The sequence below is a fragment of the Phalacrocorax aristotelis genome, chromosome 2, assembly GCF_949628215.1.
Source record: "Phalacrocorax aristotelis chromosome 2, bGulAri2.1, whole genome shotgun sequence".
NCBI lineage: Eukaryota > Metazoa > Chordata > Aves > Suliformes > Phalacrocoracidae > Phalacrocorax > Phalacrocorax aristotelis.
Genome location: NC_134277.1, coordinates 130,912,062 through 130,929,184, shown reverse-complemented (window position 1 = coordinate 130,929,184; position 17,123 = coordinate 130,912,062). Strand labels below are relative to the sequence as shown.

The 17,123-nt window shown below is 36.2% G+C and overlaps 1 protein-coding gene across 1 annotated transcript in view; it reads right to left on the bottom strand.

Moving 5' to 3' along the window:
- Positions 1 to 17,123, bottom strand: part of C2H8orf34 (chromosome 2 C8orf34 homolog) — a 170,821-nt gene that overhangs the window by 19,475 nt on the left and 134,223 nt on the right. Inside the window, exons 10-11 of the mRNA XM_075085198.1 lie at positions 14,427 to 14,500; positions 3,265 to 3,385 (exon numbers count right to left, since the gene is read on the bottom strand). Coding sequence (XP_074941299.1) covers positions 3,265 to 3,385; positions 14,427 to 14,500 — 195 coding nt within the window. The remainder of the gene's footprint in view (positions 1 to 3,264; positions 3,386 to 14,426; positions 14,501 to 17,123) is intronic.

Below are 17,123 nucleotides of genomic sequence, written 5' to 3'. Positions count from 1 at the left end.
CCTCAGGTAAAAGTGCCTCTTAACTCTTTAAAGAATAAATGTTTTGTTGTTCAAAAATTTCAAAACACAGTTGTTTCTAGTGCACAGTTAAGAATATTTCTAATTGCTACCTTGCTAACCTCCTAAAATTAATTCTTTCCATTTGAAAAAATTACGTCTTGAAGTACTCTTCCATTATCCCTTTAAAAAAAAATCAAAACACATCACTTTGGAACCTGTAAGATGCCTGGCAAAAATTCAGAGGCCAATAAATGACAATGTGGGCTACCTGATTTAAATCAAATGAGGAATACGTTCTTTTAAAGATTTGGCTTAGGCTATGTTTTTGCAAAATTACAGACCTCTAATTTCCCTGTGATGATTCAGTGTGCTAAGAAATTATCTGAATATTGAACGATTTAATAAGAGTCAAACAAACATTTTATTCTGGCTCATGTTTCCTTAATTTCATATAGTAAACAAGCCTGCAGATAAACCAATTATTATAATAATTTTCCACATATAATTAACATGTTCCATAACCTAATTATTCAGTTTTATTTAGCACAGATTCTCCTCTTGATTTTTCTTCAATATCAGCTTCTCATCCAGAAAGAAAAAAATAATCACACATCTCCAGCTTTACAGATTATCTGATCCATAGTAAATACCAGAATTGAATTATGACTTAGGGTTTTTTAAATTCCTTGTCATGTCATTTAAAGGAAAATAAAATGCAGGCAACAGAGCAACACAACGGCATTTTGCTTTCATATCAGAAGTACCAGAATAAAGATATGATTCATAATGCACTTCCAAACTGTTTATGCATTAACAGTTCTTCTTGTGATAAAATATATTCCAGAAGTATCCAATGACCACAGAATCAGCGTAACAAACCAAATTGGCAAGATGCTGGAATTAACTACCGAAAAAAATTATATTGTCTGCTTGCGCGTGCTATAAAGCAGCCACAGTTACATAAGAGAGTGGATCTTAGACAAAAGTATTATGAGACATATATAGAGAAGGAAGAGAAAACCAATTGCTTCAATATCTGATTTTGTAAAAACACTGCTTTCAAATACCAAGGTACTGAGGCAGTTGCTGGCAGTTGGTGCTAGTCCCTAATTTAGGCACAGGCACCAAATTGTGCCTTATGTTAGCAGTGAGTTTTATCCAGCAAGCAGTCCATAAGAGAAAGCCAGGCTCCTGAAGAGGTATATCTGAGACAGGGGACACCATTTCATCATTACACATATAATCCAAGTAATAATTCAGGCATCCAGATGACTGCCTAGTATTGGGTAGAATTAATAGGTTCCAGCATGCTTGGTAAGAGAACTGAAACAAGACTTGCTGATATCAGAGACACTTGAACTTTTGCAAATGTGTGAGACAAATAAGGCTAAGCAAAACCACAGCATTATTATCTGAGGTGCTCTGAGCTGATTCTTCACAGAAATTATGTTATGCTTGTCTGTGAGGGGAATAATTGTCTCAAGCAGCACTGGTGTCGTAATAGGACATGAATTATTAGGGATACAAGAGTCCAATGTCTAATAATTGTGCAGACAAAAATTACTGAATGATAAAACGACTGAACCCCATGTTACAGCGTAACTGGTATAACGGACCCAAAGCCAAATGACAACAGCAGCACTGATGTGAGAAGACCTTGTAGGTCACGTAACAGTAGACTGAATCTCAGAGACTAAGTGAATGTAGCTAGTTAGCTTACAGTTAATTAGGTTCTTAAAATTCCATATTCTGTTGTACGGTATTTATTACTGCCAGCATTGTCAAGGGACAACTAAAGGAACTGCATGTTTCAGAGCACACTGCATACAAGAACAGCTTGTACAACCATGGAGGTGCAACCAGTTAGGACATAAATCAAAGTAGGGCGATCTTCAACACACCCCTCCTGAGCGACAACTGCAGCAACACAAGGGAAGGCAAGTGCTACCTCAGTGGCAGAGGCCCCTGCAGTACTCAGGTCCCTGCTATGCCACCAAAACCTGATGACCACAGCTTGGCCTGCTGGTCTCCTGGTTCCCACCAGATGGGGCAGTTTGAGCTTGGAGGGAGGGCTCATGGATTTTCAGTCTAGTTTGGCAGTGGCTACATCTCTAATAGCTAAGTGACTTGAACCTGTCAAAAAAATTAGTGTATCTGTTGTCAGAAACAAAAACTGTCTAATATATCTTCATTTGTAGACATCATAATTTTTAGTTCTTGCTCCAATACAAGCAAAAACTTTTTCTAAAGAGCTTCCCTCACTGTGCTCATAGCTTTGTCTTCTGCCTTGACTTCAGCTGCAACAGCCCCTAGACAGAAGTACAACAGCTGTACGTCCCTCTAAAGAGGATACTACTCCAAAGCCTTTCACACCGGTATTATTAGTAGGAAAAATGTCCAAAAGTCTTTTATAAAATCACACTGCAAGTGTTAAGTTCTCTATCTCACTCTGAATCACTTGAAAGAATAAATGTAATTTCTTCCTCCACCTTACATATACAGTTTTTACGTTCCAGTTCTGCATTACTTTTCATAGACTTGGCCAGTGAAGCTCAGCTTTCACCATATGACAAATAGCAGGCATAATATAGGACTACTATGCTATAGGTCTATGTCATACCTTATAACTAAATCTGAAGATGGAAAATGTTGATTACAAAGAATAACAAATTGCAAACTATATCCCAGAATATCCCTCATTAATTTTTATAGAGCTCTGAAACATATTTTCACTGAAAAAAAGGGGGGTTTGTTTGACCTTTTACAAGTGGTTACCCTGTCAAAGATGTTGCAGATGCTCCACTGCACACAAGTTAACAGATTTCACTTAGCCAGAAGTCTCATGAAAAGGTGGGCTTTTCCCACAAAGCAATCTGTTCTCAAGATGAGGGTCCACTGTAGGCTTTTCTAAAGACTACATAACTGTAGGTTAAGCATCAGTACCTCCTTATTGCATAAGTCTTGGTGAAATGTGAAAACAAACAAACAAAAAAAAGGCACATTAGTAAGCTGTCAGACTGCAGTATATTTAACACAGTTTAATCACTGGTTAATTACTGTATTTACTGTAATTATAGCAAAGTTCATTACATCTACAAACAACAATAGGTGTGCTGTTTCTCTTCAGTGAAGAAGGGAAGTTTAAAGCTTTTATCTGTTTTCATCAGCATGTGAGACACAATTTTTTCCTTCATCTAAAATATTGGCAGAGCTAGCTGGGTGAGTACTGCTAGGCATGTTATGATCCCTTGCTACCATACATACCAGCTAGGTGTTTTTCCATGGTCTGAAGTTCTTTCGCTGCTAAGGAGTCCTTTAAGAGTTTCTGCCTTGGGGAACCTCCAGGTCTGACACCCATGGCATCCAGGGTCCAAACTGTCTGAGACTTACAAAGGTAAAAAGAAAACGGAATACTTTTAATCTAGTTTCACATTTACATGTGAAACAATAAAAAAAAAAAGTGGTATCCTCATATAGAATAGTGAATCTGGTGCAAAATATTACAAAATATCGTGCCTTATATTAAATAACATAAATATTAGTCATTATTTAAAATCAACAGTTCTGAAGTAAATCAAATATATACCTACACACAAGCTCTTGTTCCACGCTGAGACATCGTAACAGGACAAATTCTTCAATGATTTACATTCTGTGCAGTTCCAGTTACTTAGTGGGGGTTGCACTTACTTTAAATTACCATAACGTTTGGCACCATATCTCTGCAAAGCCGCACTTCTGGGAATATCACAGAATTTCCTAATCAAAATTGCCAATGCTGTTTCATCACTACAAGAAGTATTCCTTTCAGGTACTGCAACTAAATCATCAGGGCAATATAGCAGTTTGGAAGGGATGCCAGCAAACAGACCACCTCCCCAGTTACTTCACTACTGAAGTACTGAAGTACAACGCTGTGGTACTCAGAATTATCCGCAGTTTCTGGAATCCACTTAACACAGTTTTAAGAAATTATTTTAAAATACACTATGAGGGAAACTTGATAAGTTTTTTAATGTTTATTTGAACTACACAAAAAATATATGACTGAGTGTGCAAGACTTGGTCATAAAAACAACAAACAAAAACATTAATTAAAGCATTCTTAACAGGCTATCTGAAATAAATTTCACATTATTACCTCACCAAAATATTTCATCTGTAGTCTAGGGGGTTTTGTTGATTTCCCAGGTTTCCTAAAGAAACAAGGCTTATGTAATGGTCTTATTGTTGTTCACCTCTTAATAATTTTTTAATCTTTTGGTAAATGTCAAACAAGTACAGAGAGGGGCCACTGTTTTGAAGCCATTAAGTTGATGCAATTTCAGGGAGAAGAATGATTGAGCAGAGGAGGGAGACCCAAACTGGTGATGCCATTCACGGAGGCATACAGGGCTCCGCTGCTATGCAGCCTGCTGGTCTGGAACTGTATCACCAGCAACATGGGGGTTGCTGCAGGCAGCTGCAGCATGTGATGGTACTTTTCTGGCTGGACTCTCGTATCGTAGGGAAAGGTCTGCAACAGTTCAAAGGATGAACACAAAAATGCAGGTTTGATATCACCTCTATTCACAAAAAATTTGCTTTAACCGTAAACACTAAGTAGAACGCTGTAGCTGCCTTCCCTTTTAGAAAATGAAGCTTAATTCTACAGAAGTAAAAATGTCATATGGGATATATTTTACATAGCTTTTAATCTGTTCCAAATAAACACTGCCTTGTATGCAACCAATGATTGTGAACCACGTATCTTTAAAATATGCTAACAAAGATTCATATTTATAAAGCGACAGCTATATGGCAATGTTCCACATGCGTACATAAAAAAAGCCTAGCAATATTTACCAGTATACAAAATAGTTAGAAGCTGGAGATAATTTTGTTGGTATTAACTCACAACATTTTCAGAACACTAATGACATTTTTTTGATTTGCCAATTGGTTTTTACACTAGTCCTGCTCTGGTTAAAGTTACCCTTATTTAATCCCAGGTGAATACACAGGAACAGCTGAATAAAACAGTAAGTTACTCAGAAGTGGAACTGATTCTGCAAACACATTTATTTCAGACAAATTTCAGACTAGACCTGATTCACCTGTTCCCCCAAGAGATTTTGAGCATTTGTCACTTTAGTCCTAATTGTGAGCTCTCAATCCAAATCATAATCTGGTTTGTTGAAATCACTACAGAATATTAATCTGTATTAAATCACTCACATCTCCAAATGTTTATTTCAAATAGATGTTAGTTATGCAATATCCATCTCTAGATGGAAGAATATTTTATTCTGTGAACAATTCCTCTGAAACTAATAAATAATAGACAGGAAGGGGGAATAGAGCCTGTAACAAAACTCTTATATTTCAGTCTATTTTTAGATATACTTTTGTCCCCAGATTTTTATGGTGGAAAAGGCCATTTTTATATACATTTTATAGTGTATATTTTCGTAAGGGGGAAAAAACAGCAGGACTTAATGACTGTGGGGGGGAAAAAATCCCCAAGGTTGTGAGGATGAATCCTTTTTGAATACACAATTTCAAGCACAAATACAACTCTGATGAAATACAGAAAAAAACCCAGTCAGTGGACTATGGTAATACTTGAAGACCAATCTGCTCTTCTAATATTAACTCTAACTATTCAAGTTTATCATAAGCATATTATTATGGATTCTTAATAACTCCCTAACCTCCTAAAAACACAGACTTCTAAATGTTAGCCTGGTGAGAGGGTTTCACTCTCTTTCTCCTATTTTTTGGAAGTGGAGTTCTTTTTCTCTTTTACAAACCTCTACTGTTTCTTATTACATTCTGCCTTTTCCTCTACTGTACTTTTTTCCTTCATGCACAACAATCATGTAAGACACGTGATTGTCTGAGTAAAGGCAGTGCTCTACTGCCTGTAATAGAATATAAGATAAATGGAGAAAATGATTCTTTAATTGTACTCATCATGACAATGTTTTTGATGTTTATAAAAACATGATTAATGTTTAAATTAAATCATTTGCAGTTAGAAGACTTCAAGTCACAAAGATAATCAAACATCAGCAATACTTTTGTATGTTTCAATACAGGTTTTAAAATCGTATATATATTCATGTAAGGCATACAGATAAGGTTGGGTAGCTGTGTATAAGCATATACAGGCTCACAAAGGCAGGTACACGCATGCATTTAATAAATATTTGTGTCTGCCTTCATCCTGTTAACACACAGCTACAAAGACATACAGAGTTTGTGTTCAGCTCTGGATGTAGCACAGATGTATGCAGTCTTTCTAAGAATAAGTATTGATCTTGTATATGATATAAAACATTTACATATATTCAGACTCTACCATTACATATTGTTAGATGTTCAAACTCCCTTTCAGATACACAGTTACAACACCCTGTGAAATTAATGAGGTAACTTTGGATTAATTTTTTCCCCAAATTTTGTAACTCTTGTCCGTTTTTCTGTTCTACATAATATCATAAGCTTATGGCACTTTGTCAGGCAATAGCTTCACAAAACACCAGAAAAGTATTGCAATACTAGTTATGAAAGGTGAGATATTTAATATCAGGAATTTAATTTAATGACAAATCCTGTGATTATATAGTCCCTTCCAATTAAACACTCACTTGATAGAAAATAATGATATGGAAAAATAAAATGGTGCAAGAGTTCATTAAGACATTAAAACTGTAGTGTAATCATTTTTGTTCCCTAAAGCTAGATATTTCAGGGCTATAACAAATGTTTTTGGAGGCAGGCTCAGGTAATGGTTTTCTCTAGGTATCTAAATAATACTGAAAATAAAAAAATATTTAACATTTTGAGACTATGAGTTCATCTATGTCAATAATGCATAAACACAGACAGAGGTCCTCAGTGTCTCCAGCACAAAATTTATGCACCAGCCTTACTCCTAAAAGATAAACATGAGTTGAAAGCAGGGGATGTTATCAAGGAGGCTTTGGAAGCATGTATATTCAAACACAAGGATAAATGAATTTGTACAGCTCTAGCAGAATTCACTGGTACCCCTTCTCTCCACTGGATGAATGGCAGCCATTCAGATATGTCACCTAAGAAAGAGATTCAGGCTTACAAGCCATTTATTTCAACCTTCTTATTCTACTTCACCAAAACCTATCTTTTGTCTACTGGCCAAGAACTGCAGAGATAAAACACTAATGCCAGTTAACTTGGACTTTAATGATAATGACAGTAGACTGAAAGTTGTTGAAAAATCTAATATATATGCATGAAGTATGTGCATAGAAGTCTTCTGTGCATGAAATATCTTCAGTATCTTCCAAACTACAATTGCCCTTGATTGTTCATTAAGCTTTATAAATATTAGCACAAAATTTATAAATGGCCTATTTACATTAACAAGATTAACAAGATCTAAATATGAGGATGTTCCTGAAAGACATCCTTGTCTTTCTAACTTGTAGAAACAGCCCTGCATGTTTTTACAAGATTACTATATGTGCTTCAATCCGCAGCACAATGTTAGTTTGACAGCATGTATCAATAGAGCTTTTATCCTAAAAAAAAAAAATCCTGGGCAGATGTGAATGCCTTGATCTCACCATTGAGCTGACCTGACATGGGCTGTGTAATACCCACTGACACCTGAGGAGTTCCTCAGAGGTGCAACATTTCAGAATAGCTAAGGCCAAGGGGTAAGGCCTCAAAATTACCTCATCATCATCAGGAAATCAAGTGCTTGTTAGAAAAAAAATTACTCTTTCTTGCTGACCATAAAAAGTTGTAATAAACAATGCAACATTATATTTCTATGTAATTTTGGCCTCCATCAGAGCAAAACACCCAGGTACTCACACGCATGTCCATGCACACACGCAATCTCTTTTCAGGTGCGGGAACTGACCACCTTTTCAGGTGTGGGAACAGTCCCCACCCACCCAGGTATTCACATGCACATCCATGCACACACACACAATCTCTTTTCAGGTGTGGCAACAGTCCCCACCTCATAAAAGAAAGCACTTCTTCATTTTTGAAGAATTATCTGAATTGCACGATCACAATGAAATGAGGAAAAGGAGGTGAAAACAAATTAATTAGTTCCTGGCAAGCTGTAAATATATGCAGTGCATTTTGATTGAACTTTTTCTTCTACATAGTTTTCCTAATCAAGTGCAAATTTTATCAGTAATTTCAGGAGATGATACTGTAAGACAGACAATCATGCTTAGCCTTCTGTGTATAACCTAGCAGTTCTTTGCTGAATAGCTTAAATATCTTATATAGACACATTTGAGAGAAATCCCTTCAAATACAAAAAAAACCCCACCCAAAACCTTTATTGACCAATTTATTTGCAAGTGTTTCTTCCATTCTAACAAAGTAGCTGGCAAGGACAGTTGTTATTCATGCAGCAAATTTTTGTGCAATATTTTGTTTGAAGATTCTTTACACGATGTGCATTTGTGTTGGGGTAGTAACACAATAGGGCAACGAAACTGGTGAAGGGTCTGGAGACCATGTCTTATGAGGAGCAGCTGAGGGAACTGGGGTTGTTTAGTCTGGAGAAGAGGAGGCTGAGGGGAGACCTTATCGCTCTCTACAACTACCTGAAAGGAGGTTGTAGCGAGGTGGGGGTTGGTCTATTGTCCCAAGTTACTAGTGATAGGACGAGAGGAAATGGCCTCAAGTCGCATCAGGGGAGGTTTAGATTGGATATTAGGAAGAATTTCTTCACTGAAAGAGTGGTCAGGCATTGGCACAGGCTGCCCAGAGAGGTGGTGGAGTCACCATCCCTGAAGTTGATATAAAATGTGTAGACGTGACACTTTGGGATATGGTTTAGGAGGCATGGTGGCGTTGGGTTGATGGTTGGATTTGATGATCTCAGAGGTCTTTTCCAACTTTAAAGATTCTATGATTCCATGAAATGTCTTTTCTGACTAGATAAATTGAAAATAATTTTTTTTTTTTTTTGCAAGTTTTTCATGAGGCAATGGGCCTTAGAGGTCTTTTCCAACCTTCATGATTCTATGATTTTCTGTAAGGGTTCACCAAGTGTTTAATCTTTCAGCTTTCATAGTCTGTTGAAGGACATACGGTGAGCTAGTCAACATGGTTTTTGGTACTGTAAAAATAATAAACCTTCTCAGAGCTGTTTTGCAAGATTAGCAGCCCCCTCTAATCCTCATCTTCCACGTTAGGGCCTGTTCTTCTTGAAATGCCATGTAACTGAAATTACAAGCTTTTTGCTTCCCATGGCAGTAGGCCAGCACATTTTACACTAAACCTTACACTTAAGAAAATGGTAGCTTTGAGTTAACTTACATGTAGTTTTCCTGTTTACGGGCAAGAGGGAAAAAGGAAACATGTGGGCACCTGCAAATGACATTTATTTCAGTTTCTGAAATGTAACGAGAATAATTTTTTTCTGAGCTTCAGTCCTGTTTTATTTGCACTAATATTTTGGAATTTGTCATGCCCAAGAAACCAAAAAAATGAGGGAAAAATGAGGCATTCATTGATTTTTTTACACTTTTTTTAAAAATTCAGAAAATTCAATTTAAAATTACCTTTTAGAGGATTAAATATTTTTCAAATAAGAATATTTTTGCTCCAGAAGACGTCTGCCCTTCTGTCTGCCCCATGAAAGGTCTCCTTGGAAGCACTAACCACACACTGCATGTAATGCCTGCCAGTGGGGCTGAAGCACTGAACTTGTGAGGAACAGGGGCCTTTCTGGAAGCAGTCCTTAGCCCTGGGTGTCCAGGCAAGGATACGAGGCAGCCCTGCCACGCATCACGGGAGTCAGGCAGGCACCCGGGGGGCTCAAGTTTTGCAATATGCAAAAAGAACCCCAGCAGGTAAGAAGTGAAAGAAAAATTTAAGTACTCCAGGTGCTTTACAAAGTAAAAGAGAATTTTAAAAGAAACAATTATTTTGCAGCTGCATGTACAAAATGCTATGTCTATTTTATGGAATTTGTTTTACATAGAGATCTCAAGCAAAGAGGTTTAAGGTATGTAATTCAAACTACTCGTGTAACTACTAGCAGGAAATATCACTTATTTCCCAAGATCCTTGCTATTATGTTCTTCTACTATCTTGTATTGTTAATTTAGCTAATAGTAATTAAACTTATACATTTGCAGGTTTTTTGGACTAGCTGTGGAAGAGGTGCACTAATCTAATATTACCTGTTATTATTTTTACAGATGTAAAATATAAAGTTAACATTTAGAATTTTAACTTTATGTGCCCGGATTTCCACATACTTAAAAAAGTCAACTTGGATTTGAAAACTTTTGTAACAGAACATGCTAATTTTTTGCATATAATATGTAAATAGGGCCTTTATAATTCACACTACCTCACAGGCACACTGCTGCTGTTCCTGATGTGGCAATGGAAGCTCAAAATACTTATTTTACTGACTACCCTGCTAAATGTTAAACAGTGACCCTGATCCAGCAAATAGTTTATAGATGTAGCTAAACACTGAAGTGTTGGTGATTTAGAGCTGTCAATTATACTCAGACTTGTACAAGTAATTAAGTTACTTCTCAGCATTGCTCCAAGGAAAAACGATGGGAAAAGATAAGACAATTTCTAGCAACTACAATTTAGATCTTGTATCATTAGAATATAGCTGTATTCAGCATATATTGATAGTAAAAATTAAAAGCTTAATTTTCCCTTGTGCTTGAAGACTTAAGTAATTTCAAAAATTGAATTACCATTAAGGAATTTCTGTACTTATCACACAAAATCCATGTCTGTATTCCTTCTAGGAAAACAACTGAAATGTTCCAAAGTAGTAGGGAAAACAGAAGAAAATTTACTTAAAACAAAACACCTTTAAAAAACAAGTCATTAGAGTCTTTTTCCCACAGCAATAAGAGCAAAAACCCAAGGCAAATTCATGCAGAAATGCCTTTTGCAGTTGGACAACTTTTTTTTTTTCCACACTTTCTGTTACGCTTGGATTGGTTTTCCTTACATGAATAATTTGCAAAGAAAAATATACCTTTTTATGTGCACATGCAAGGCAAAATGAGTGAATGCAAATATTCACACAAAAAACACAGTAAGCGTGAGTCCCGTTAGATCCAGGTGGTAAAAGAAGCAACTCAGAGGGAAAGCAAAGGATATTCCATGTGAATTGCCCAGTACGTGTGCCCTCTGTCTTTGTTTGTCACCATAAATTCAGTAACTTCCCCTCATACCTTACTTTTCCATTTCCGTCAGAATTCCAGCTCCCCTAATTTTTTCCTAGCATCACTTCAGTGTTTTCTTAGAGCTTGCCAGTCAAATATTTATAGAACTCATTTACAGAAACATAAAGTAGGACTCAGTTTACCACGCTGCCAAAACCTCAAGAAAAATCTTTGCATTTTGCCTAGCACTTTTTGTTACATTAAATATTTGTCAGAAAATGAGCCCTGCAGTGAACTAGGATCTCTCTGGACATTTTGAATGCTTGTTTCCACTTTGAATCCTTGCAAAACATTTGGGAAGAGTGCTGATTCCTGTAAATACTTCAAACTGCTTTTTGCTAGCTTTACACTTCTATTCATTCAGTACGCCTCGTTTGGGATTGTGCAGCACTGAACATGTAAGTTCTTGATTTGTGAAAAAGTGTAGCAAAAGATTCTATTAAGAAAGGTTTAAAGGAAAAAGCTTTAACTACAAAAACTTCCAGATTCTTCAGAAATAGAACAGTAAACCTATACAGTGTTACATGAAAATTATAATTTAACCATAATATAAATTACATGAACCATGCTATAGGCCTAGATGTTGCCTATCTCTTCTAAGTACGGGTGGGTATCCAGATTGCTTTAGTCTCCACATCAAATATATTACATGTGGACTTATACATGGGACATGAAAAAGAGTCCACACCGCTCTCTTCTAAAGATCCTTATGCATAGTTCTTGCTGCTTTATCTCACAATTTTTCTCAAAACACTTCTTTTCTGAAGGCCGAAGCGCTTTTAAAGAAAATTTGTCAAATATACATGAGTAGAGAAAAATTTATGATAATGATCCCTTTAACTAGCAACAGACTCAAATTACCCTATTGGAATGCAGTACCAGTATGAAACATGGCACACCTTGAAACAGATCAGGAATTTTTACATGTAATATGCACATTTGGGTGAATGCCATGAGCCAATTTGTCCAATTTATGACAAATGTCTGATCAACATCATATTTATTCTATTTTCCCCTCATCTTGTATCTCATATAGTATCCCATATAATATCCAAAAATCATTTCGAGTCACGAGAATGTATTTTGGTATCTATTCTGAGGTAATTTTACAGGCGTTTTTCTTAATGTTTTGAAGGATTTGTGGGAATCCATTGCAAGAATGCATTTATTTTCACAGCCTTCCTATGAGGAAACTCAGTTTTACCTCTATATCTTTGTTAAGATTGTCAAAGGATAGGTCTCACTGGAAGATATTAGGGGACCACAGAACAGACCTCTATTCCTTTAGAGCCCTAAAAGGCAACAACGGTTGTATCATTTTTTTCTTTTTGAGGAGATGCAGTTGCAGACAAACATACAGTGTTGGATAACTGAATCTCATTCTGAATAACAAGCCATTTTAAAGAGGTAAAAGTACACAACTGGCTAGCTACACACTATTTAAGGAAGAGATTTAAGATACAAAACACAAAAAACCCCAAAAGGAGCTGAACTAACAGTTACTGGTTTATGGCTCCTTAGTAACTTAGGCAAAGAAATTTTCCAAGAGCTCGGGAAAGTGAAGCTAGCTGCCTTTACCCTAGGGAGAGGTTGGGTGGGCAGAGCAATAGCTGCAACTGCTCTTTTTGCCTTCTCTTTGCAGCACTGGTAATAAGATCAATAGCCAGTGTGACTTTCAGGGATACAGCCCAGGCAACTTTGCTGCCTCTATTAGTCTACTGCTCCAGGCAACCTTACCTATGCCTAGAACTAGCAGAGCATTAAATGATACACGTACATATTGTTTGTCCATTCGTAAGAATGCACACAGAGAGCATATGTCTAAAAATACTCAGTTGAGGGCTGTACATTTCTGTAGCAAGATTTTGCTAATAAACATAATGATCTTTTGTTTGTCTTGTATCTCTTTTTCTGTGTAATTCAATTTATTCATTGCTCTTTCCCTATCCTACAATGTCTTACAGAACTCATAAATCAAAGCTGGTAGCTGCGGGTCCAAGTCAATAAGAAAAACGTAGGTTCAGAAACTGCTGCAAAATTTATTGTACCTCTCTGTTCACTGGTATGAAGCAGAAAGGAGGCTTGAGAAGGAAACTCAAAGCAACGGCAACTGAAGTTCTGCTCCTTACTCGTTTTGCCCAACACCTGCACATGCTCTGTGAGATTCTTGCACCCCAAGCTCTCAAAGAGCTATAAGAATTGATCTGGAACTCCAGATCTGCCAACTGCTTTGATAACTCTGGTTGGAAATACTATATGTTCAGTATTATTTAGCTTTATTAGTAGTACTTAATCAGCTGCCTGAAAGACTGCAGGAGCAGTCTGCACTGTAATTTTTCTTTTTTCTTTGATACTGTCCTTTTTTCCTTAGCTAACAAATACTGAGGCCTTCCTTTCACTTACTTTATCACCAACGTGTGCTATAAACCAGTATTTCTATGGTTGAACAGGAATTAATGTATCCTTTTACAACTGTCTAAAATTTTGCAAAACCAAACAACTATTGTCAATTTACTTGCCTTAGGAAAAAAAGCAATCCCTTCTTTAACCTATATTCAAATTTCTGATGCAATATAACTAGTGCCAAAATTCTGGTTATATAACTTTTAAAAATTATTTTATTGCTGCTTATATTTTCTGCAAACTGCAAATCTGCAGAGATTTTCTTAAATTTCAGAATAAAAGAACTAATAAAAATATTACCCAGCATAATATTGCATTTTAAAAAATATAAATTAGCCATATATTTTAAATAGACACCTCTCGTTCATTAGTTTTCAAGTGAATGCTAGCAAAAAGCTAAATTATAGTTGAGGTATTATAATGCCATATTTCACCATGAAATTTAGAGTTTGAATTATTTTGTTCTCTTAATTTTGTAAAATTGAATATTATCTGGTAAAATAGATATTTGACTCATATTTAAGAACATACAGACATAGTATAAAATGACTGCACTTTCAGTGGGAGCTATACTTGTAAGTTCAACAACACATGGTTTTGCATGAGATTATAATTTATTTCAAAAGATCACCCTTCCTAGAATGAAAACTTTAAAACAGCCAGAGAACTGAAAAATCAGAAGGGTTAGGTAAATTAAGCTTTCTTCTCTCTAGGCTGATAGTGCTGTCAAACACAACATTTATCTTTATGCAAAACCTAATTTTTATCAAACTGTTTTTAAAAATTACAGGATTATCCATAAGGGAAGATACTTACAGATCCTGCCACTTGAGAGGCACTCTGAAATTCATCAATATCTTCTGTAAGCGTTTCAACCCCAGATACTTGAGCTGTTCCAAAGAGGTAAAAGAGAAGTAAATCACTCTAATTAAGTAAGCATTAGTCACTTTGAAAATAAAATGCCTATAAATTAACTGCTGGGAAGGTTAATGTGGCTACTGTAAATGCACTGCTTTTCAGTTACACTCCAATGGTTTTTAATTTATGTCTGATTTTAATTTATAAGCTTAATGCAATGTGGAACTCTCTCTAACACAATTAGAGTGATAAGCAAGCTTCCTTCAGCTGCCAAGGTGACTTGTAGGTTATTATTTTTACTATTAAAGCTAAATACCGTTTGTCCTTTACACAAGTGAATAGTGGATCTTCAGCTTTAATAAAATCAATAAAATGTAATTAATTTAATTTAAAATTTAATTAATTATGTTAAACTAACTAGAATATAGTTAAAATCCTCGAAATAAGAAGTTCTGGTTACTTTAGGCAACGTTTAAAAGCCATGCAAGCTATAATTTGTGCCCATACTGCCACATTCGTAACAACATGACATGGTGAGAAGTCTAAGATGCCTCTGTGACACATGTGTCGTAACTTAAAACAGAGTTTATGTACCTGTATCAGAGAAAGCAATTTCCAGGTAACATGCTATGCAGTTTCACTCTTTGCCTGACAGGCTGCTAGGCACTTAGATGCTGTTCATAAGTAGCCTGAGAAAACAAGATGCCCTGATCTTCCCCAGGTTCTGCTATTATTCAGATGCTTAGCAGGGAGGTCCTTATGTTTCCAGAGTGCCCTGATTTATTAAACATCTCAGACTATATTTACTACAAAGACAGAACTAGACTGAAGTATGGCAACTACGGTTACCACATTCATTGCAAGCACAAATGAAAGCAGAGAAGAGGAGGTGATAATGGTGCAAAGTTGTGGTCAGAGAACTGTGCAGGAATTGGGAGATGACGCCACATTTTTGCCACTGCCATATCTAGTCCTCAACCCTAATTCCCACATATTTACATCCTTATTATTTTTTTACCATGGTCATGCAATTCCATCTGGAATAGCAGAAATTGTGTTTCTTACATTCCTATTTGTATTGAACATCCCCAATTTCAAACTTTTCCTCTACATCCAAATGCCCGTTTTAAACTTTCTGCTACATTGGCACTTTAAAGGAAAAAAAAAAAAAAAAAGAAACATGTAGAAGCTACACATCCTAGTCTTTTCAAGTTTCTTCAAGTAGAAACTTTCTGACTTCTACTGGATAGAAACAGGAGCTGGTTAACTGCAAATAATAAAAAACAGTAACTCCTTTTATTAGGGAATGAACTACTGATGTGGGATTTGCTTAGTAAAATTTATTTAACAAACTAAGTATTATGTACCACAGCATAATCTGTAGATATAACAACACAATTGAATAGAAAATGTACATGTACACACTACGGCATAATCCCATATAATCTATCATTTTCAGTCCAATTATATAATTCCAGGTAAAGCCATAAAAGAAACAATTCTTCGCCCACATCTCAGAAATATGTGCAGTTAACATACTACACAGCAAAGTAACTTACTTTACAAATAGTTTTTCTCAGGCAAATTGAGGAATGTTTTAGACATTTAGAAGTGCTACACTTTTTAATTTACCCAATATTAAAAGTTTACTCCCCAATAAGTTATTGTATTTTAAGCTTCCTTCTACAAGAATGCACTGACTGCAAAGATCTTATTTGCAATAACCTTATATCATGGCTTTCGCTCAAAAGTTAAGGTACTTTTCAGCGAAAGGGACTGAAACAAGTGAAACAAGGTCCTATGGTACTTACAGGTAACTAGGAATAAATGAACAATTATCCTTTAGTGATACTATTTCTCAATATCCAAATTAAAAGAAAACAAAAAAACCCCACAGTAGTAGATGACCGCTACAGTCCCCCCCGCCCTGAAAAACAGATTGCAGGTTGACAGATGCAGATTTTTACTGGATCAATCCCATTGCATTCAATCCCTTTGAAGCTTCAGCCATTCTCCCCATCTGTACAGAACAAGAGCAAGGCTTAATGGAGGACCAATCCAAGAGACAAACTTGACTGGCTTGGCATCTATGGGGGGCGTTTGCTGTGCAGTCACCAAAGCAACTTCTTCTAATCAAAATCAAGAACCTAGCTATTAAATTATTTCTTTAGTTCTTTGCTGTGAAGTGGTCCAATGGGAAAGAGAAACAGTTTTGAGAGGTATAGTTTAGGACAGTAAAAAGAAACCACAGTGTTAAAGTGCCTTGTGTTCTCCGATCTTGAGACCTGATTCCCATCTCTCATTTTTACTACTTAGATCAAACACAACCCTGTCCAATTCAGCAGTATTATACTAGAGGGAAATCAGTGTAGCGGCTAATTAGAACCAGATCCAGATTGCCAGTCGAGTCCATCTAGTGCCTGATGCTGCAGACAAAAGCTATTACATTGACTTTATTAGGTGGAATTGCTTTAGTAAGGCATATTTATAAGGACTGTTAGATCAGATGTGCTGCCAATTACTTCTGAACCTAGTTCATCTAAAATCCACAAGAGAGATGCTCCAGATCTAACAAGAATTTCCCACTAACCCAGAAACAGATCATTACCTAAAGAAAGCTACCCTCAACTTTCCTGTGCATCAGCACCTTGCTTG